The sequence below is a fragment of the Hippocampus zosterae genome, chromosome 5 (genome assembly GCF_025434085.1).
Source record: "Hippocampus zosterae strain Florida chromosome 5, ASM2543408v3, whole genome shotgun sequence".
Taxonomy (NCBI): domain Eukaryota; kingdom Metazoa; phylum Chordata; class Actinopteri; order Syngnathiformes; family Syngnathidae; genus Hippocampus; species Hippocampus zosterae.
The window spans coordinates 142,371-164,899 of NC_067455.1; the positions used below are offsets into that span (position 1 = coordinate 142,371).

Consider the following 22,529-nt stretch of genomic DNA (forward strand, 5'->3'; position numbering starts at 1 on the left):
CTCCACTGACTTTGTCTTTTGTTTATACCTCACGGTGGTCGCGAGCGCACTTGCCCAAGGAGAGTCCTCCGTGACGCACGTTTGAATCCGCAACAACAAACTCCCCGGTGAGGTCGGGCGCGTACGAGGCCGCTATAAATAGCGGCACTTTTCCGCGCCGCGGCTGTCCGAGGTGGTTTACTCCGCCGGCGGCCCTCATACTGTCACATGCGATCGGCCCGCTCTGCCCACGCGCGGCCCAAGAACGGATGGAGCCAGGGAGCGGCCCGCGAGATTGACGGCCGACTCCAAAGACAAACGTCACGGCGCCCGCTCGATCGGGCCGCTGCGAGAGCGGCGAGCTCAACTCCGAGCCTCCGTGACTAAGAGGCCCGAAGGAGGGTGGGGAGAAGGCCCCGTCGCAGCAGATTACGTCTTCCCGTTCTCCCGCTCGGGGCAAACGCATCCGCGCTGGGACGCGGGCGCCGTGCATCTGGGGCGGGCGCACTCAAACGTGCCGTGCCGTCGCTGGAACGGGCGCGACTTTTCTTGTAGCCCGCCGGGGACGCGTGTCGAGCTTGCCGCGGGGCTCTGCTCGCCGCCGACGTTCGACCGGCACGTGCCGAGCACAAAGGAACTCCGCGAGCGGATCTGAAAAACAAACAAACGCCGCGACACAAGTGTGGCAAAAAGGGACGGAAAACCACAAGGAACGCGCGAGCAAGGCACTCGGTTCGCATCTGGTCGTCTCAGCCTTCCCTTTGCCGGCTTCGGCGGAGGACGTCTTTGACCCGAGTCTGAGATCTGCAAACATCTGATGGTGGATTTCCTTCGGAAATCCCTTCGAGATGGTTGCAGACATCAATCCGCCGATCGTCGTTTCCTGCGTCCTTGTCCCGGCAATGAATTTTTGCTCATCGGCTCCCGAGGTCACTTTGCGAGCCCTCCGCCGTTTTTTGGATCACGGCTCCCGGCCAGGCGGCGATTCATCCCGAGGCGTCCCCCAGGGTTCCGCGCTCGCTCCTTTCCTTTTCCACACGGCGAAGAGCCATTGGAAAGATTTCTGTTGCCGTCGCTTCTCGGTTCCGTTGACTCCAACTTGTTGAACTCCGAAGAAAACACGACGAGAGTTCTAAGAAGGTTTCAGCCTCACAGCTGCTTGATTGTCGCCGAGGAAGGCGTGATGAGCTTCCCGTCGAGCGTGATTAACGGAGCTCGGCATCAGCGGCAAACGCTCTTCCTCATCAGCGCGCCGGCACTTTTTTCCGAGGGAGGATAAATCAACATTTTGTGCCGCTGAGGCCGCGCGATTCGAGCACATACTGTAAGTCACACCCGGATTGAGAACGAGACTGCACGACGCCCTATCGTAGCGTAAGCCTCCCCCGCGTGATTCGGGACAACCTCCTTCGCTCGATTTTTCAAAGGCACTCATTTAAATCGGCTGGAACCTTCAATTCCATTTGTACCAAAACAACCAATAAGCTAGCGGACATGAACGCGAGCCCAGTTCATTGCCATTTCCAACTTGGCGGTCTTGCTATTTTTTTTCTCACTCTTGGGGTGTAATTCCACTGCAGGCCAGTAGATAGCGGCACAGGTCACGTTTGAGACGGTGTCCATTTGAAAGAAGAAGAAGGAAACAGTAAGGACCGTCGTACAGCATGGCCTCATGTAGCGGGGGGGTCTGGTGACAGCACTATGAAATATTTCAAACACTTATCAGCGTATCGGCCACAACACACGATGAAGCATTTTGATGCCCGGCTGCGACGAGCCTCATGACAGGCGCCCGTCCACATCACGCGGGCGGAAGAAATTGGCTTTTGAAGGCGGCGTTCACCCGGCGTGACCGCAACGCACGAAAATCCCAACGCGGACAACGGCGAGTGACGACTGGCATGGTATTTGCACACCCCGTTGGGCCCATTATTTCCAAAGCTCATTGCGGCGCGCGCGTTGGAAATTGCTCACTCAAGTGCCGTTCCGCGCAGAGACGGCGGATGGAGCGCGGGCTGTTGTCATAGCAACTGTCAGGGGAACGCAGGTGAGCGTAGCCATGATTACCTCCCGCATGTGCACGGCCAGGAGTAAAGGACCACTCTGCGCTCTGGCTTTCCAAAACCGGAGGGCAAAAAGAAAGAAAGAAAGAAATCAACGATTCAAAGCGCCAGCTCCCAAATAAGGGCACAAAGCGGAGACGCCGATCGACGCCAGCCGCGATGGCGGCGGCGGCCACTCGCTGACATTTCTCAAATGGAGCACCTTTGGGGGGAAAACTTGAACCCCGGAGTCCTTTTGGAAGTGACCATCCCACAGCTGGCGTTAGCATCTTCGCCGCTCGCGATGATGCTAACGGACATTACGATGCCGCGCAAGGGACAAAGGCCAGGTAGGCGCCATTTGTTCTTTTCTTTCCTGCCGCCCGCCCAGTCAAAGCGTCATCCAATTTGGACCATGTCATTCGCGAGTCGGTATAGCGCCATACGCTGGCCTTTGCGCATCTTGCGTGCGGGCAAAGGCGCTGCGAATATGTTTCATCATATTCCCTCAAGGGTGACGAGTAACACAAATATGAACACGGCTGTTTCTATTTGCAGCTTTTAAGCAAGTGCAGGCCAACCGAACGTGCGCACGCGCACACGCATGCGCACACGCGCGCGTATTGAGGAGGCATGCATATTCATGTCCTCCCCGTGGGCTTTGCTTCCTAATCCGGTTAGAACGCGAGCGCGTACGCGTGTCAAAGCGGGATGACATACATGAGTCTTTACAAGGGCAATGAAAACGTTCCCCCGTTGTCTCCCGCCCATCGTGTCGTCATCGAGTCCGACAAACGGGAAAAAATGTGTCGAGATCGCCATACTGTTGTCTAAGTGGGAATTGAGGAAGGTCAACGAGGTCAACGAGGGAAGGGAGTCCTATTTGGGCAACAAGTCACTTCCAGGTGTCACGTTGCGCGGTGGGGGTGGTGGTGGCCCCTAAAAAGCAGGCGGGAGGGAAGAGCGGGGTGTACCTGAAGAAGTGTAGCCATAAGACACAGCAATCCAAAAACAATCATAGTCCAAAAAAAATAGCAACTGAAGCTAAAACATGACCTAAACAAACCTGACAGCAGCAAAGAAGCGGCAAACAAACGCACACGACGGTAGCAAAGAGCAAACAATGAGCCCACACTGAGCGGTGGGGCTGGGAGTCCTTTGAAAGCACTCATGACCTGATGAGCAACAGGTGTGCGGCTGCAGCGGGGGCCCTACAGTGCCCCCTGTTGGTCACAAACCCAATCATGACAGCGGGTGCTGATGGCCAGCGATGGACTGCGGCACGTCCGACTCACGTTCCCTTTTCTCTCAGACGTTGCTTCGCCGTCTTTCCAGGAGGGACAGGAGGGACGGGGGGTTGGGGGGATACCGCACGCACATTTGCCAGATTCCGAGCGGTGCCGGAATTCATTTCCGGGCAATGCGAGGCGAGGCGGCTTGCCGATGGACAAAGCGAAAACTGTGGGAAAAGTGCGCTGGTTTGTTTGCATTCAAGCGCCGCGGTTCATGCCGGCCCGCGTCCCCCTCGAAAGGAGACCGAAGATGAAGAAGAGGACGCAAACAGCCATCCGCTCACAGCCCGCGTGCAACGACGCGCTCGCCCGTCTCGCGTGAAGCGCTTGCGGCGGTCGGGAGGACGGAGTCGCTCCCGGGACGGCGTCGGCTCAACGGCGATGATTGTCCTTCTCCCAATCGATGGGTTCCCTATTTTCCCCGCACTCGCAAGTATTGACACCTTGATGGATGGCGTCGCTTGGGGCCCGCGCGCGCCATTAAACGGCGCGAGAGGGAGCGGCCCGCCGTGACAAACGGCCTCGTTTTCACAGTCGCGGAAGACCACCTCACCTCGGGAGCGCGCTTGGAAAGTTCACTCGGCTCCCCGCGGCCAAGGCGCAAATCGGGACTCATCAGAGCGCGCTCGGGAGACAATTAAGACACACGTGGAGGGAAAATGCCACACCCGCCCGGAAAGGAGACAAGGTCACGGAATCGGCCTAGCGGCGAATGTGGCTTTGAAATGGGATACGTGTTCATCGTTCACTCCGCAGACGCCGACGGCCGGTGACGGCGAGGGACGCCCCGCGCACGTCGCGCCTTTGCGCAGCTTCGGAGGGCCGCTCCCCGATCCTTTGTCATCATCTCTATCATGCCTAAAACAAAGTGATGAAAACCAAACCGATCCAAAGGAACAAACAAACGCCGCGGCAGAAAGGAAAAGAAAAACGTGCCCAAAACATGACTGAAGTGAAAACATAGCAATGAACTAAACATGCCAGAAGCCAAGAGCAAAGAGCAACAATGAGCGGGCCACACACAATGCCCTAACGAGCAACAGGTGCGCGGCTGCAGGGGGAGCCCCGCAGTGCCACCTGTTGGTCGCAAATAGAATTTGAGTCACATGAGTCGTCGGTATATGCCGCCGAGCGACGACAATGGTGGCCGATTGGCAGGGGAAGGAAGGGCCCGCAGACGTAAGCGAGAACAAAAGAAGGCGCATTCCACACCGGCGGAGAGTCCGAGAGCCGGGCCCGGGTCCACGCGCCTCCTCCCGGGTGACCTTCCGTGGCTTTGACATTCACGAGTCGCTCATCGTTCCCGCTCGTCTTTAATTTGCGCACTTTATCGCCGTTGGGCTGCGAGCGGCTCCGTCAAGTCAGGCGCCGCCGGCTATTTGAGCGCTCATTAGTTTAATTGCCACTAAAGCGCCGCGATTTTCGCAGCCGCAAACGAGGCCTCGGAGCCGTTCCGAACGCCGTCTTCGGGCCAGCGTCGGCGGCGCTTTTCCAGGATTCGCGTCCGCCGGCCGAGCGGCGAGGCGTTAATTACGGCCGGGGGGGGGGCCGAGGAAGTTTGCGTGGAAACTTCGCGCCCGAGGAGTCCGTCTCTTCTCCTCCTCATGAAACATTTGCGGGCTTGTTGTTCGTGAGCTTTCCCAAGCCAATCAATAAATAATGAGCTCGAGTCAACGCGAGTGGTCTTCTCGCCTCCTTCTCAGCTGCCGTGAATTATTCATCCGCGCGCAGGTTGCGGCGCGCGCAATCGAGGACGGCTGGGCGAGGCGGGCCGCCGTTCCGCGCCGTCCCCAGCCCGCTCTTCGGCACCGGCACCTTTCTTCATCCAAAGGCCGCTTCTCGTCTTTTGTGCATTCTTCAGGTGCTTCAGGTACTTTGATTTTCAGCATTACATTCAGAAAGCCATATCGCTACCGTCTACTCCTTCCTTTGTCTTTCCCTTTGCGCGGATGGCGACATGATGAAAAAACAACCCCCCCACCCCCCCAAAAAAATGGCTGCGGATGCGAGAGCGTTGGCACTGAGGTTCGCTATGGGAAGGAAGATTCCCAAGCGCCAAGCCAGAGCCAAAGTAATTTGAGACGGCTTTTGGACCACCACGGCGCCGCAAGGTCCGTCGGAGGTTGCGCGGTGCGGGAGGGACGAAGGGCTCGTTTGTTCTACGCGGGCGCGCGCGAGGCTCCCGTGCAGGCGTGAGCGTAACTCGCAGGTAATGAAACCTCCGGCGCAGGAGTCATCGATTGAGAGGATCTCGGAATCAATCGGCGGACGGCCGGGGCCGAGGAGATTAGAAGCGAAGCGAGTGGAGTCAGACGGTCTGCGGAGCAAACAGTCGTCTCAGGATTAGAGACCCGAGGGAGAGGTCGCCGTTTTCTCTCGCCGTTTCTGCTCCCCCCCCGACTCGGTAGCCAGTCACGCTCTATCCGGGGCCCAGCACATTATCATTCCGCCATCTGTAGGGCATTGAAAACAAACAACATCGGAAAAGGTCTTTGGAGAACTTTTCACTCATCGCTCATGGGGGGGGGCGAGGCTCGTATCGTAAGAGCGTCTCACTTGTCAACCTCCAAATCCAACGACGGCTTCCTTCCCTCGAACACATGCCAACTAGCTTGCCGTCACGCTGAGCGGTCTGGCGCGATGAGGGTCAAGCGCGCCGGAGTAGACGAGGCCGGCGTGTCACGGGCACCGACGCGCCGCCGTCCGATGATGAGAAGACAACCGATGGCGAGCGCCGCCCCCGCCCGTGCCACCCAACGTGAGCTCCAGTCAAACGGTCCGCAACGCGACAGTTGTCAAGGAACGTTAGCGTTGCGCCCGCGTTGCGCCGCTCGCAATCTGGGCCACGGCCGTCATTTGGCAAGGAAGCACTTTAGCTAAGCGTCAACACGGATGAAGGAAGACCGCCCGTGAGCAAAAATAGCCGCGCTCATCCGTGACCTTGGTTGTTCCCGACGAATATTGGATGCGCTGGCTTTGGAAAATCAAGAAAGGAAATACATTTACCGCCACCTGTCTGCGATAAGTGGAAAAACCACAATGGAGGATTGGATGGGAGTGACGCTTGACGGGCGGGCTGAACGACATTCCTTCTGCATCATGAACACCACTTTGTGCCTACGTTTTTTTTCTGCCCCTCCCCCCTTCCCCCACACCCCCTCAATTGTGCAGTCAAAATAAGGACAAGTCGCTGTCCCAAAAAGGTGACTGTCATGGCAGCGGCACAAGTGACAGCGTCGACTGGTGAAAAGTCGTCACCCCAACCACATCCGGCTCGACGGTTGTTGCGGGTGACTTGAAAGCGGCGCACCTCGTGTCGAGTCACTCCGTTAGGTAATCCGCTCTTAATTAGCGCCCGCGCATCTGCGTTAGGATCGCCGTCTTCCGCCGACGGTGTCGGGGTTCACAGACGTGTCGGCGCGGCGCGTCGAAAGATTCTCGATAATAAGCTCGCTAATTAAACGCTCCTCTCGGGTTGGTGAGCCGCGGCGGAATATCGGCCGGCGCTTTAATTAAATGCTGCGCCGTCCGCGGAGTCGGGAGAGGGCAAAGGTGAGCCGTCGGTTTAGTTCCCGCATCGACCTCTCGCGCAGGAACGCGCGGCAAATCACGCCGACCTCGCGGCTAGCGCGTCCTGAACTTTGGCGCCGTCGGCTCGCGGGGGGCGGCGAGAGCGCAAGTCCAAGTCAAACACGGGATTACGCTCTGACATTTGCCCTCCCGTGTGGGGGGGTGGGGGGGGGGGGAATGAATCGCTCTGCGCGCCGCCGCCGCAAACCATCTCCAAGGCTAAGCTTCAGGCCGCGGGGCGCAACCAAAAAACAAACAAGGCTTTGACTCTTCCTGAATAAGACCGATGAGTGTCGCGTGTTCCAGCACCTCAAGCATTGGGCCCGGCGTCGACTCCGAATTGACATTCTCCTCAGGCCGCTCCTCCGCCGATAAGTGAAGGGGGCGCTCCCGCTCGCGTTATTTCCCGCCGGACCTCGACGGGACGCCACCGGCAGCGCGATGGATTCATAGTCGTTCACGGGTACGTGGTGAGCATCTTTGCTCGTGCGGAGGGTGCAGCGGAGCAGAATGAATACATTCAAACGTAGCTGCGGAGGCCCCCCCCCCCCCCAAAAAAATAAGAGTCTCCATCTGTCTTTTGGAATCATCCTGGCAATAACAACAAACCGGCGTTGTCGTAGTCTCAGTTGATAAGCCTCCAGCCTTTACAAGACAATTAATTTGCCATGTTTTATTCATAACATAAAGCGCTTGGCAATTTCCCGCGGCAGACACGTTAACACGTGCGCCGTTCAGCCGGCCCGGCTCGCCGGAAAATCCACTCGGATCGGCGGGTGCCCGAGTCCATGCAAAACATTGAGCGCCGGGCTGAGAATCGCACGCTCGGTAGCGTGCGGGCGCAGGATCTCCGACCGGGACAGCAGATCAGAAGCCAACAGCGGGTACAGGCACTGAACGCTCGGCTCATCATTCAGGACTTAAGTGGAGGCGTGGCTTCAAGAAGGCACCACCGCCATGTCATTAAAAAGTTTCTTCCCCAGGCGAGGACCGCAGAGGCTGCAATTACTCCACAGTGACAATACCATCACGCCAACGTCTGCTCGACACCGCTTAGCGCGCCAATTGCTACAGATTAGCAACGAGCGACGCGCTAATGGGCTACCGGGCCGGGACGCACAATGTAGCCGGCGTAGCGGAAGGACTTGAGTTCAGCGTCCGGCTGTTTTTTCGTCAGGGCCAAAACCGTTTGCGCGTCACGTTCCGTCTTCGCGGCCCTGCCTGAAATGCCTCGGCAAAAGCCACGACGCGTCCGCTTCCAAATGGCTTCGGGGAGGGCCCCACCTTTGAGCCTTCCGACAGGTTGCAGGTTCCGTTTTCCCCCCAGACGGTCGCTCCATTTGCCATCGAAGTGCGTCGACCCCCACAAAACGTGGGAACGGACCCAATGGGAGTTTCTGAAACGGTGGCCGTGCCCCGACACTTTGACAACGGCGTCCCCTGGTTACCGAAGACATACGACACGGTTGATATGGACTCTAACTCCAAGAATTCAATTGATAGATCAGGCCAGTCAGGACTCCATGACGACTCGGTCCCGCTCTCATCTGTATCCGGCGGCTCCAGCCTGCTCGCGGCGCTTTCCCCATCTCGCAGACTGTCCGGATGACCGATCGGCATTGCCATGGTCTTGCGCCGCCCGCGAAGGCGTCGCCACCGCCGCGCACACATCTGCGGCGGCATTAAATGTCGCGATCGGCGCCCGAATTGGACCAATTCCTCATCGCCTCGTCTGCTGCAGGCACCTCGCCTTGAATCGTAAGGTCGCTGCGGGCCGCGGCCGCCGTTCCTTTTCGCCCGTCTCTGACATTCCCCATCGTACGCTAGCTAGCATGAAGTCAGCAAGATGAAACGAAGCGGTTTGGGGTTCAACTGTGCAACACATGCGTCGATGCTCCAGAAAATAGAAATGACGAGGCAAGTTCATCGATGCCCGCTTCTTTGGTAAAAAAAGATTTGTTCTTTTCCCTCTAAATGTGTGTTGGACTTTTCGTGGTCCCTCCACGTCAGCGACTCGTCATCGTTCGGGAAGGAGCTCTGCCAAGGAGGCGCTTCAGTCGTGCAACAGAATACGCGTTGACAAGCACGGCTCAATCATCATCCCAAATGTTTTTCAAGATCCCCCCCCCCCCCCCCCCCCCCCCCCCCCCCCCAAGACCAGAGTGAATGGCAGCAATTTTCCCTTGGGAATAATTGTGAAATCTGGCGCCGCAGCTCCACGGGGGCCGGCGTGTGTACGAGTAAGTGAGCGGGCTCCGATAGGTGCGGCGTGGAAATGGATCATCTTCTATTCTCCTCTGACAAAAATGAAGAGAATGCGCCGATCGATCCGGTCGTCATCTTGTCAGCCTTTGCGGCCCGCACAAAGGAGACGCCGCGTTTCTGGGGCCATTAGTCGGGACCACCTTGCCAGATGAGGCATCGATCGCCGGCCCCCTTTTCTTCAAAGTCTTGCCAATCATTTCCACCGAGCCAGGTGGGACGTTTCATGGATTCATCAACACGCGGCCGGACGAGACAACATTCGAAATCCTCCACCGGATGTTTGGATTTCGGGGCGGGGGATTTTCAGCTCTGCCATTTCAATTCTTTTATTCTCTTACGTTCCGAGAGTAAAAGGCCATTCCATCGCGTGATTATTCAATGAAACCGGTCATTTTTCCCAAAAGTTTCTTGAAAGGCTTAACGGCGCGTGCTGACCTTTGACGGGCAGCCCCCGTCCCCTTCGTTGGCTTCACCCACGCGTCCCGCGTCGGAGCGCAGCCGGCGGCCGTCCCGCAGAGCCGCCCCGGAGCGTCCGCTCGGCAAGCGCCTGCGTACATTTTTTTGCGTCTGAAAGAGCGGCGAGTCAATGAATCTGGATAATGCGAAAGCCGGGCCGCATAACTCACGCTGATAGTCCTTACGTTGTGCCGAGAGGCAATAAATCTGTTCTGGGATGGGGGGGGGGGTATTGGAGGCATGAATTTGCAACGGCAGTCAGTCTGGCTCGTGCCCGCTGGCTTGATGCACATTTGATGGCCCAAACACGCCTCCGCCTTGCAAACAGAGCAAGAAAGGCAATGGGCCGCAACGCCAGCTCCTCAATGATGTTCGACTAAGTGCGGGGCTCCAATTGCGCCGCTGTTTTTGTTCGACTGCGTGTCCTAATCCTCGGGGGGTGAGGGGGGGGGGCAGGCTGCATGTTGTAGCCCCCGCCCATGTGACGACCGGGACCGAAACCCCGGTGGCTCCCGAAGCCGCGTCATCAGCGCAGCGCTTGGAGTGCCTCGTAGGTGGAACGGTGAAAGGCACCGTCGGGCAAAAGAACATCAATCGCCGTTGGCCGCTTCATCGCGTTTCTTCGCTCTATCGGTGGACGGATGACGGGGACAGAGGGAGGGATGACGCCAGCGCTGATGGCGAGGGAAATGAAGCGGGACACGTGGAGGCGTGACGGCGGGATGGACGGACCCACCGGGACAGCGAGATGGACGCTACATTTGCGGTGTCACGATGGCGATGGACGGATGCATGAACGATAGCGACGTTGGCTTCAACTATTGTCTCATGAATTGCACAAATGGATGAGACGCGGTCCACCCGCGGAATCGCAAAAGTAAAGCGAGAGATAACGCGGCAGCCCCCCCCCTCAGCCCCCCCCCTCCGCATTGACGCGGTGTGAAAAAGGAAGACTGAGCTGTTGCCGTCGTGTTATTGGAGCCTTTCTGCCCCCTGGTGGCCACGTGCCCACACCCGCTGCAGGAGCAGCACTGTGGCCATTGAGTTCAAGCATGAAAACGTGACGCAAAAAGCGCTTCCAAATGGACATTCCATGCGCAGCTCAGGATTGCTTTCCATTTTTTTTTATTTAAACATAGCACAACATTGCCGCTTTATTTTCGGGTGCCGGATTGGATTCCCTCTCGACGGTCTCAAAGAGTGGAGAGAATTGAATATGTTAAGGAAAGAAGTGCAGAGGATTTGGAGTCTTATGTCGCCCCCCCCCCTTCCCCCCCAAAAGAAATTACCCGAAACAACAAGCGACGACAACAAGCAGCAAACAGCAGTGCCGCCCCTCCATCTCCCCCCACTGTGACGCGCACTTACGGATGAGTGGACTTCCCCACGACTCTCCCCCTCTCTCTCCCCCCCCTCCCTCTCTCTCTCGTTCGCTCGCTCGCTCGACCTCCCCTTTGCACGCGCAGTAACCACGCTCGCTGGTCCACCTGCAGCCAGCCTCGCGGATGCCTATTGAGCGTCCGCGCGAGCGCACCAAACCGGAGAGTAGGAAGCGCGTGCGTGTACGTGTGTGTGTGTGCGTGCGTGTGTGCGTGCGTGTGTGTGTGTGTGTGCGTGCGCGCGCGCTGCTCCTCATCCACCTGCGCGTCGCGGAACAGCCGTTTAGACCTCGAGGAGCGCTGGAGCTGGCCGGAGCTAGTTGGAACAAATTCGCTCATCCACGTACGCGGCCGTTCGTGCGAGCGTGCGCGCGCGCGCGCGCGCGTCCAAGTTCCGCAAGGGGCGCGAGAGCGCGCGCAAAGCCAGCAGGTCACAATTGGCCAATTGGACGCAGGTGCAGCGAGCCGCTTGGTGGAGCCGAGTGGGGATTTTGTTTTCCTTTTCTGCCCCCTCCCCGATTCGAAGCGCGTTTTGGACGCGGGCAAAAAGGTGAAAGGAAAATGCATCCGTGCGCCGCGACGGCGAGCGCCACAGGAGGCTTTTGGTCCTGATGCGCCATTCCTAAGTGCTCTTTTTGCCTTCCCTTTTTCCACACTCGAAAGGGAAAAAGTGGATCGGCTGACTTTACAAGCATGCGGCGCACTTGGCGGTTTGGGACTACTTTGGAATACTGGACGCGGATGCTGGCGTGCCTCGTATGGATTCCACACTCGTGCGGGATGCCTCACGTCATCCGAATAGGTGAGTCCCACTTTTCTTCAAGCTATCGGTCGGTCAAGATTATTTGGACGCTGACTCGGAAGCAACAGGATGTCGTGGTATCACCTCACAAGTGGGGTGATGTGCGGGTGGCGAGGAAGTTACCCCCCCCCCTCACAAGAGTTTGGGTGTGGGAATCGAACGCGCGGCTGGCCAACTCGAGTCATTTTTGCTCGTCCCTCCGGTGCCAAAATGGTGGTGGACGTGGTTTTGGGAGCGGGGCCATTTTTGGACAAGTGACAAATGGCCTTTGCATAGTGAGAGTGCAAGCATCCAAATGGCTCTTTTTGTGTGTGCGTGTCCCCGATGGCACGATGCGCATCGGCTTCCTGTGCACATGCAGAAGATGCATGCGCCAACGGCAACCGCAGACTCCTGAAAGTATGCCAATCTTATCCCAAAAGATGTCACGTTTGTGATTTCATCATGAATTGAGAAATTGAAAAGAAAAAAAGGGTCCCTTAGGAGATGGTCACCGATGCGTCAATGAATATCCTATTTGAAAAAGTTGAGTTGTAACATTTCCATACGTACTGCGTGCATCGTTGATCAGATGGAAATTGTCCTGCGTGAAAACAAAAGTCGAAGAAAAAAGCACGATGCGCATCATGTCGCAAATGCACGGGAGATGATTGCATTTCAGGACGATTCCATTTTTTTCTGAGAGCGGTGGCGGCAAAAAGCCGGAAAATGACTTGACAGACGCCTTGTATTTTTTTTGTTGCAAAAAACAAAAGATCAATGTCAAGGTGCTGAGACAAATGTGCCTTGAAGTGTCGCGCTCGCACAATTGCTTTTTATAGAGCGTCGTCATTGCTTCAGTGCAGACGCCGCGTGCGTGCGTGCGTGTGAGCGAGAAGGTTGCGGAACGTGTTCAATGTCAAATTCAAGTGAGGAGAGGAGAAGCCAAAAGAAAACAAAATGGCTCCACGGCGCGCGGCTTGGTCAGCCGGCGCCTTTCTAAAGGCATCCGCTCACGACGCCAGGTGGACCTTTGCTCCAGATTGCTCAAAAGCCATCCATGCTTCTGATTGCGCTTGATGAATCGATTTCCGATATTTTGGGGAGCTGGCGCGATAAAAACGAGAAAATCGCGTTGACGTGACAAAGCCATTCCAAGCGAGTCGCACCAAACGGTAGAGGGCGCTCTTTTTTTTTTTCTTAGCCGGCAAATGTGGTGGCGCGCCCGCCTGATCCACAAGCACCAAGGTGCCATCTGGGTCACGGTGGGCCTCCGAGGTGGACTTGTCGCCATTGATTGTGACGGTATGTCAGTATAATATGTAGCAGTGGGTGGGTGGGTGGTGGTTGGGAGGGGGGTCAGTACGTTGACGGAAGTGGAGGCCAGATGGCGCTTTGGTCTCGTTCTGCCGATTCCATTTTCCAGAGAGGAGAGTGAAAAGTGCGCTCTTTCCGTTGATCCTCGTCGCATGCTGTGCTTTTTGTTTTCCGTGTCCCTCCGCTAACCCTTAAAATATGAGGCCCATTAAAGTAGCAGTGGGTGGGTGGGGGTTGGGGGGGGTCATTTGCATTCGTTCATTCGCAATTTGTTTGACGAGCCCCGCTAGTGATGCGTCACGGCCCTTTTTCCTTTTCTTTCCTCCCCACTGATGAAAGTCGTTCATCACTTTGTTGTCTGCTCGGCTTGCCACTCAGGCGCAGGATTTATCGAAGGATCAATTTGCTTTATCGGCGTCGTACTGTAAAGCGCTTCATCAGTGTCGCTTGTTCGCCGCCGAGTTGACTTCATTTCCTCGCCTGGTCTCGGCAAACGCCCGATGCCGGTGTTTTTTTTTCCCATCCCTTTTGCCAGGCCTCATATGAGCGTGCGTGTTCGTGGCGCGACCTGGGCACCGCAGGTCAACGTGCAAATTCATCTTCTTCCCACGTCCATTTTCAAGTTGACTTCCGGGTCAATGAAAATGGACACTGGTCCCAAAAAATATGTCCTCACTTTGGAAAGCCAAGTCCACTTTGCGGATTCCACATCTTCTCCCGTTTGTTCTCTGGCACGGGGGCCTTTCAGAATAACAATAATATGACATGTCATGTGGATGTAAATGTAGTTGTCTTTTTGACTAACATAGCTATATGCTGTATACAAAAAAATATATATACACATCTGCATTAATCAGCATTAAAAATACGTTAAGGGACACATAAAACCATGTGATTAAAATTTGCGATGAACCATCATCTCGTAACTATATCCACGTACTTCAGGACGCACTTTATCTAACCTAACGCACCAAATGTCTGCTGAGTGGTGAAAAGATCAATGCTGATTGATCAATTGAAGTGGATAATAGTCAAAGTATTGAGCATTAAATGTGAGCGGAGGCCCAGAAGGGGGGGGGGGGGGGGGATTTGGGCTAGCCCACTCGCTGGCCATCTTTCAAGCTCGTCTCCAAACCGATTTGTATTCTGTGGCTTTTGACTGGGTTTGACCGTTTTTGTGCTTTCGACTTTTGATGAATTTTGATTGTTTTATTGTTGCATATGTGACGGTTGCTCCACATGCAGCGCTTGCTTGGTCCAGGCGGCGGCTCGAACGCACTCCTCTCCTCCGCTCGAGCGGAACACACGCCAGAGGAGCTTTTCAGGAAGGTAACGAAAGCCATTACTCCTCGCCCACGTCGCTCCCTAAAACAAACGAGCGCTCTCGCGGGGGTACTTGCGGGCCAATCCAATCCCGTTTTTTGTCGATTCATTACCACCACAAACCACAGATTGATTTTCAAGATGGTGGATTTGCGTCTCCCGTCATCATCTGCTCCATCAAGATGCTCCAAACAGGCTTTACATCGGAAGAAGTTGGGATTTTTTTTTTCCCCCTTGTTAAATTAATCGGAGCCACGACGCCCAAGTTTCCGATCGCTGAAGCTAACGAGATTTAAGTGAAAGCGCAGGTGCTTAAGCGGCTCGCTCACGCACGCATAATGATGATTAGCCAATAATCCGAGCCACTGGGGGCTAATGGAGAGGATCTAAACCGCCGCTAAAATAATCCCGGGACGCAGCGGGGCCCGATCCGGCCCCCCGGCTAGCGTAGCCTAGCCACTAGCCGGCACACCAGATGGTGTTTTCCTTTCGTAGCGCGAAGCGGCCGGCGAAACGGCTGCCGGCGGCATATGCCTCGTGAAATGCCGCGACGTGACGATTGGCGACGGTAGCGCTTTGACGACGCTTTTCCAAGAGGTGTGACGGAAGGCCGAGGCGTTAGCTTTCCATCGGCGTTGGCCAGAGAAAAAGCTTTTGCCAAGGATCCAACGCTTCAATCAAAATGAAAGCGAGTCGATCCGTTTACAGGAGGCCGGCCCCGCGTCACGTGTTGCCGTTTTTTTCCTTTTCTTTCCATTTTCAGCAATTTGGCCGTTTGTCAACAAGCAACGAATGAGCGCATCCAGTCAAGCCTCAACTCGCTGTCGTCACAGTGAGCCTTTTGCTCCTTGACGGAATTGAAGAACGGGATTGCGGTTGGCCGCAAAGCCCTTCTTCTGCGAGGTGGACACCAACGATAGCTTCCCCCCCACCTCCGCGTGCGCTCCTCTCTTCGGCTATGCTAGTTTGCCGAGGTTTCTCCCTCCGTATCCATTCCGCGCTCTCGTTAGAGGAGCTCGGTCGGCTCTCCCCGATGTTTTCCTTTTGATTTGCGAAAACGGGGCTGGCTAAAAGGCTCGCCGGCGGACCCCCGTTCCGTATCCCTCGCTTTTCCATGTCTCTCGCTCCATTTTGTTGCGCCGACGACAAGAAAGCCGTTCTAATCTTGCGCTTATGGCACGGCAGGTGCATGGAAAAGCAACGGAGCAAGCGTTTTGACGTTTTGACCGGGATGAAGCCCGGCAACTCGTATGGAGCCTGTTAATTAGCTGCAACCTTTTGATCCCCATTTGAAAAGCCGCCACGTCGTGCGGCGCCGCCGCCTTTTGTGCGCCGCCTCCGAGCCCAGATAAAAGCCGGCTTCATTTGCGCGCAACAACACTCCGAGATTCGCGGCGGCGGCAGCCTGGGGTCCAATTTCGCCTGCCTCCCTCCTCCGCGTCGGCGCCGTCCTTCCCTATTTGCAGATGTTGCGCGTAACGTAACCTGCGAGGTGTCGGCGCGAGGCAGTCGCAATTTGACGGCGACGCTATCGCCTAGTAAGTAGGTCCCATTTGGCTCCGGGCCGAGGACAAAAGAACAAAAGCCGCCTCTGTTTCCACGGCGCCCTTTGACTCGAGCCTTCGTTGTCGGGGGGGGGGGGGGGTGCGCTGCAAACGTCGACGTTCGTCTGAGGCCGGATTCAGTCCCGGGGATCTCGCGACCCTGTCCTGCACAGTACTCAAAGTCAATCCTCGTACTTGCTTCGGTGGCATCCGCCAATTCCAAATGATTTGTACACTCCGAATACGTTTGGGGCAAAAATCAAACCAAGTGTGTCAAAAAGGCTACAAAACAAGCGGGATGTTTTGTGGCTTGCTCATTTGACCCAACAATGGTGGGGGGTGCAGATGAATTACCTGGAAAGGGTCGCGGTCGGCTCGGGTTCCAGGCCGTCGGGCTCGGCTGCGAACTTCTCTTTCGTATTTCAAGCCAGGGCCGGAGTTGGGGGCTTTCGGATTTCAATTCGGACTTGCTGTTCTAAAATCGAGGTTGATAGAACAGGGTAGAGGCTTCAAGTTCCAGTTTGCTATTCGGGTCTCACACAAAAATGGAGGCTTTTGAAATTCGGGTTTGCGGCCGCAGTCGAGGTTTCCCTTTGAGCTCGGCTTTCAAATTCCAACTTCCCGTCCCGACCGCCGACGTCTGAAACGCTCGTCAAAGACGCAATGGCAATGACGTCCAGGTGCGCTTGCGCTTTCGACCTTCGACCGGGCCCCTTTGAAGCTCCGCGTGACGCCGGCTCATCCGTCACAGCAAAAGGGGTTGACAATCCGGCTAATTGCCGCCCGCTAAGAGAATTTGCATGCGGGCCGATCGTCCGCAATCAGCGACTATTATCTGCGCCGATGAAAAGGATCAATGGAAGCGATAATTGGAGGCAAACGTAATGAGACATCTGCGCTACGTTAAGCGGGCCCGTAATGCTCGTCGCTAATGCAAACGACGTACGCGTCACTCGGGCGCCCCGGCAATCAAGGCTCTTTCAGGCGTTGCGTGTCGTTTGCAGCCGCTCGCTCGTCGCCCGTGACCGACGTTGGGTCCGTCGCCACGCCAAGCGTTTCCTCCGCCCTTTTGCTTGAAACGGGCCGACTTGTTGATTGACGTCACAGAATAAAGCACCGGGTTGCAAATGGTGCTCGCTGACAAATGATGAACATGCGCTCCTATCCAATAACATGGCCAGAGAATTGCCAATCCCAATCGTCCTTGTTGGCCAAGTCCGAAGAAGTCGCAAGGAATTTGTCTCCGTGAGCTACCTTTGGCTACATCGTAAACGAGGACTTGACAAATGAGTACGTAAAGACATGCCGTCATGTTTTTGGAAGCGATTCCGACCCGCAAACGGATCATTTTCACAAATAGTTTTGCTCTCCTGCTAAAAGTGATTGAAATTGCCTCGTTGGTGTGACTGCGCCGGCGGGAAGGTCTGCCGCTTTGGAGGTCGCCGGGCCCTAGCGGCCGAACAATTTAGCGCTAGCGTGGCTAACGCTTCACTGTCTCCAGAGGCCCCCAAACCGCGACTATTGATATTGATGCTGCGTCTAGTCCTCAGTAACAAGTGGATCGCTCGCGAGGGATGCGAAGAGGGAAATATACGATACATTTTGGCGTTTGTGTCAATGGCACCCGAAGCATCTTATCGCTTTCACTTCAAGAAAAAAGTATTTCAAAAAATAAAAGAACGTTAAAAAAAGCTGCGGTGGCGCATGATCTTGTTCGCGGTCAGCCGTCTGCAATTGTGGCCCGCCGTCAGGGCCGTGGCCGTACATCTTGCTTTTCTGGCAAAGTGCAAAGGCAGAGCCACAAATACGCCAGGCGGGCTCCACCAAGACAACACAAAACAAGAGGAGCCGCTGCGGGTGTCCGCGTTGCCATCAAAAGCAAAGTCAACAACAACAACAAAAGCCCAAATAATACAAAAGGGCACAGACCACGGTGCAATCTTAAGCACTTTCCTGCCTCCACGTTGTCGCATGCGCTACTCCGCTACGCCTGCCACTCGCATGACAAATCCAACATCAAGGACGAAAAGGGATTCAAAGAAAGACGCTCTTGTTCTCCGTCAGGGCTCTTAGCTGGCCAGGCCAAGGTAGGGGCGGGGGTGCAATCAGTGTTGGCCGAGGGCACCTCGGACACGTCATAAACTCGCCGTTGCGTGACAGTCGTCGCCGGAGAGGAAGCGCATGACGCGATGCTGACGCCGTGTGTGGATTTGCCTTAAGGGGAGCCCATTAGCAAGGGGGAGCCTCTCCGGTCAGCATCGTCGCGCAGCGCGAGGGGGCGACGGCCGGGCTGGCGGCAGGTCACCATGGAAACAATTTGGGGAGCGCTTGAAAACAACAGACGAGAAGACAAATGAATAACGACGAAAAAGAGTCCGACTCCAAATCAGGTCTCCTGTCGAGTCAAAAGCCAAAGAAGAAAAATGCATTTTCGAGACGTCGGTTTCGAAGAGAGGGAGCGGCGACGCAAAAGCCCGCGTCCCCTCTTGCTTGGTTCTCGGTGTTTCGAACGGCGTGCGGTCAGCAGACCCAGGGCTCAGGGCGGAGGTAAGGCGGGGCTGGGCCAAATCATCGGATCTTCAAAAGAACTCCAAAACGTACAGAGTTACGGAGTTACGCCGCGCATGCTCAGTCTCTCGCGGCATTTTGGAGCGACTGGAGACACTCGACGGAGGACGGGCCGATTCCAAAGTCAAGCCAAGTCGCCTCGCCACGTGATTGCCTTTGTGGGGCGACTGAGGCCACCCACAAGCTGGGGCGCACATCCGCACTTTGGCAAACGATGATCGGAAGGACCGGTCTGCGCCGTCGCCTACTGCCAATGGCCGCAAAATCCCATCCCAAGTTATCTTCCGTTGCTTTGAATTGAATTCGGGTTCGCACGTTGGGATGCTCGGTCCCAGCTGGAGTTTCAGACAGACGGCGGCACGGGTATTCACCGACGGCGCTCGTCCAATGCCGTGCAGTGCCAACGACTGGCGAGGAAGGCTTCTTTTTTGTTTTTTGGAGTCACCGTGGCTCCTTCACGAGTAGCCGCCATCCCATTCCAGGAGCCATTCATGAGCTCTTTGCTCTTTCAAATCCAAAGGCATTTTCCCGTCTGTGTTGCAGCCAAGTGCAATTTCTTTCCGCCGGCCTCTATTGTCCCGGCCACAATGAGCGAGCTTCATTTGTCTCGCTAACTCGCGGAACGCCAAGAACTTCATCTCAAGCTATTTTTGGGCCGGCGTGACAAATGAAGGCCAGTTGATTCCAATGACGTTCGCCCTCTGCGGTCATCTCGCTTTACTTGCGAGTCTATCGAGAGGCTTCGCAGTTTGATTCCTCCTGCCGGCGTTCTTACTCGGCCCCGGTGTCGGCCCGACCTTTCCGCCACGGTCGCCCTCCTGTCTTGCCGACGGAGCCGAATGACCAGACGTCCGTCTTCATTTACGAGCCGAAGCCGGTGAGATCTCGCGGCTCCCGGCGGCGGATTCCTCTCGCCGTCCTTGCCGTGCCTCCGCATTGAGCCTCCCCCCACCTCCCCCCTCGCGCCTCATCGGATCGCGCCCAGCGGCAAGCCGACTCGTGCCCGGCAGTCTTTCCCCAGTCTTCTATGCAACTTGATTTGAGAGTGCGGCGCAGGCAAATGGGCCGCTGATTGGCTCGTCCTCCCGCCAGGCAGTGAAGGGCGCAGTGGTTGATGAGCCGCGCGACCCCCGATGGATGGGGGTGGCGCTTTGGCTCATCAGACCCCCATTCAGGCCGCATGGCTTTGGGAGGGGGATCCCAACGATTGCTGCCACCGAGCTAACGGCAGCAATTGTTGAATTGCTTTGACGTTCGGCTGAACGGGCGGCTGGCCAGACGTGGTTTTTGCCTGGTTCCGGTTTACCGGGACTTTCCGTTGTCAGGTTGTTGATCGACCGCCGCTCGTCTTTTCCTCGTCTGCGAAGATGTGAGAATATTTTTCAAAGTCCTCCCAGCGTGCCGCTGTCAAAAGTCTCCCATCAGCCAGGCAACGCGGCAAAAGAAAGCCAAGTCTACGAGCGCATCCAATACAGAAATCAAATAAAAGAGAGCAAAACGCCAACAGACGATGTTCTTCCAAAAAGGGGCCCGGGACAAGATCTGCAGTATTACACTGGCCCTGTTTAGGACTCCCAAGAAAATTCCAGTTGCCAAACCTTTTCCAGCCCGTCAGCCGGCAATCTAGTTGCTCAAAGATGCGATTCCCATTTGAGTGTGGTCACTCATTCCTGCGCCCGAGCGCAAGCGCTTAACGGTGAAGGGTGAGGGTCGATCGTCATCATTAATTGCTCTCCTGGAACGGATTGCGACCTCGCAAAGTAACTGCAGCCACTTCAATGACTCGTCATTACTGTCAAAAAGCAGGACATTAAAACAGCGAGTGGGCGTCGTGGCGCGGCCGCGTCCGACCGCTCGTCACTCATCCAAACTGTCCCAAAAGGTCCGCAAGGCATTTGGTTTCTTGGAAGCCATTCCACAGCGGCGCCTTGCTTCAAACGCGGCCTGGCGCCACCTTAGCGTTTTGTACGCTCACTTGCTTCCTGCTTGTGTGCAATTAAATTCAACGGCCTTGGTTTTTTTTTTTTTGCTTTTATCTCCACTTCTAAGAGAACGCAACGACAGCTGCGGCCGGCCGCGGGCTTCCTCGCGTGTACTTTTTAACTGGCTAAACAGTCGCCGTTGTCGAGGCGTCCATCAAATCACTCTCCGGTGTTGTTTTCAGTCCGTCCGCCGCGCTGAAATGTGTTCTAGGATCTGCCTTTTGTGTGTGTGTGCTTTCCAGGACATGGCTTCACTCATCGCTCCGATTCCCATTTACCACTGCCCCCCCCCCCCCACACCTTTTTTTTTCTGGTCCTACTGCTCCTGTAGGGAAATGGATTTCGGCGTCGGCCCCACGCTGCAAGGGCGGCGGCGGCTTTATTTATTTGACGCTGCGCCCGAGGAGGATCGCAAACAAAATCCGCCATCGTCGACACAAAGTTCAGCCTTTGTGTGGGATGAGTTCAGTCAAGAGAGACCCCGAAGACAAGAAATCTTGTCCGTCCGGGAAGGATCCTTTCACCGAAGGGAAAAAAAAATCATACTGAAAAGAAAGAGAGAAAAAAAAGCAAAAAACACTTTTCCGCTTTAGCTCGGAGAGATAACGGCGCTCCACTTAGTGATGCAAACATCTTGGGGAGTCGCATTCTCCATTTGATGTTTGTCACCCCCCTTCTCTCATCAACGTCTTTGTTTTGCACGCGGCACATGACGAACGCCTCCTAATTGGCACCCGAAGATGTCACGACGCCACATTTTTTTGAAGTTGGGGCTCCACTGATGATTTGAGCATGAATCTTGCGACGGCAAAGTGCTTTTCACTCTGGCTGAGGAAACTGCAGCGTCTCTTATTTTGGCCCGAGGTTCATTATGAGGATTAGGCTGGGGGGGGGGGGATAGAATAAAATAAACGAAAGAAACATGAGTGTGTCAAGGCAACGGATTTCATTAAAAGTGATCCCGCAGGCAGAGAAAATGCATCGTCGTGGCTGAGCCGATTACTAATTAGGCAAGTCGAGCACGTTCCGAAGGTCAGCATTTCCATCAGTGGCCCATCATGGACATTTGCAAATAGATGTGACTGTTGATTAGGAAGGAATTAACCGGGGTACACCCTGCTTATAAGAAACAAACTCAAGAAAAGACAATCATAAAGAAGGATTTTGCTTGACAAAGGAAGAGGGGGGGTGGTTTTGGTGTGAAAAGGTCATCTTTTTGCGCAAAAGGCATCATTTTGCTTTGGTTGGGGAGTTTGAAAGTCTCATTTGGTAGGAGAAAAGCTGTGTGTGATGTCCTATTTGAAGAGAAACATTTTTTTTTGTGTGGCGGGGGTGGAGGGGGGGTCATTCTACTTTGCTGTGGCAAAAAGTGACATTAGGTGATTGATTTGAGGGGTTGGATACTATTTTGAAGTGTTGAGAAAAAGGGATATGATGCTTAAGACGATTCGGGAGTCCCAACCTATTATTTGTTAGCACTAAGCTAGCAGATTTTAGTGCGATCAAGAGCTTGAAGAATTCTTCACCATCTGCGGAGTGAGTTGACGCCACTGCCGCCGCCGTACGGCGCCGGCGTCTTGGTCGCCAACGCCGCCTGTCAAAGATCTCATTTTAGACCAGTGAAGGGGATCTCGGTTATCAATTGCTTATTGACGTAGGAGCCTCGAAGCCGCTGCGGTGACTGTCGCCATCCCGGCCTTGCGAAAGGTCAGCAAGGGTACGCTGCGCTTCTCTCCGCAGTGCAGCAAAACAAACTGCGTGGCGAGCCGCGGGAGGGGGGGGGGGGGGGGAAGCCGGCGTTTTGATTAAGTCGTCCACACGCGCTGGAGATGCCACGGCGCTGACGTCGGGTCAGAGGAAAATACGGAGGCCATTTGTTTTCCGCGGCGACCCGTCTGGTCGTTTCGGTAGATGGGGCTGGCGGCTGCAGGTTATTAAGTCCGCTGGTCCACGTTGTTGTTTGCTGTCACCTTCCTACATGCGCCGCTGCGCTCCAAACCGTGTCGGCGTACGTCCCCGGGTTCAAAGAAT

At 55.5% G+C, this 22,529-nt stretch overlaps 1 protein-coding gene across 2 annotated transcripts in view; it reads left to right on the forward strand.

Annotated features, from left to right (window-relative positions):
- Positions 1-11,072: 11,072 nt before the first annotated feature.
- Positions 11,073-22,529, forward strand: part of grik3 (glutamate ionotropic receptor kainate type subunit 3) — a 51,646-nt gene continuing 40,189 nt past the window's right edge. The window contains exon 1 of one of the 2 annotated variants that reach the window (XM_052065911.1): positions 11,073-11,785. In XM_052065911.1, the coding sequence (XP_051921871.1) occupies positions 11,677-11,785 (109 nt within the window). In that variant the 5' untranslated portion in view covers positions 11,073-11,676. The remainder of the gene's footprint in view (positions 11,786-22,529) is intronic. The other variant, XM_052065912.1, reaches the window with a different exon arrangement.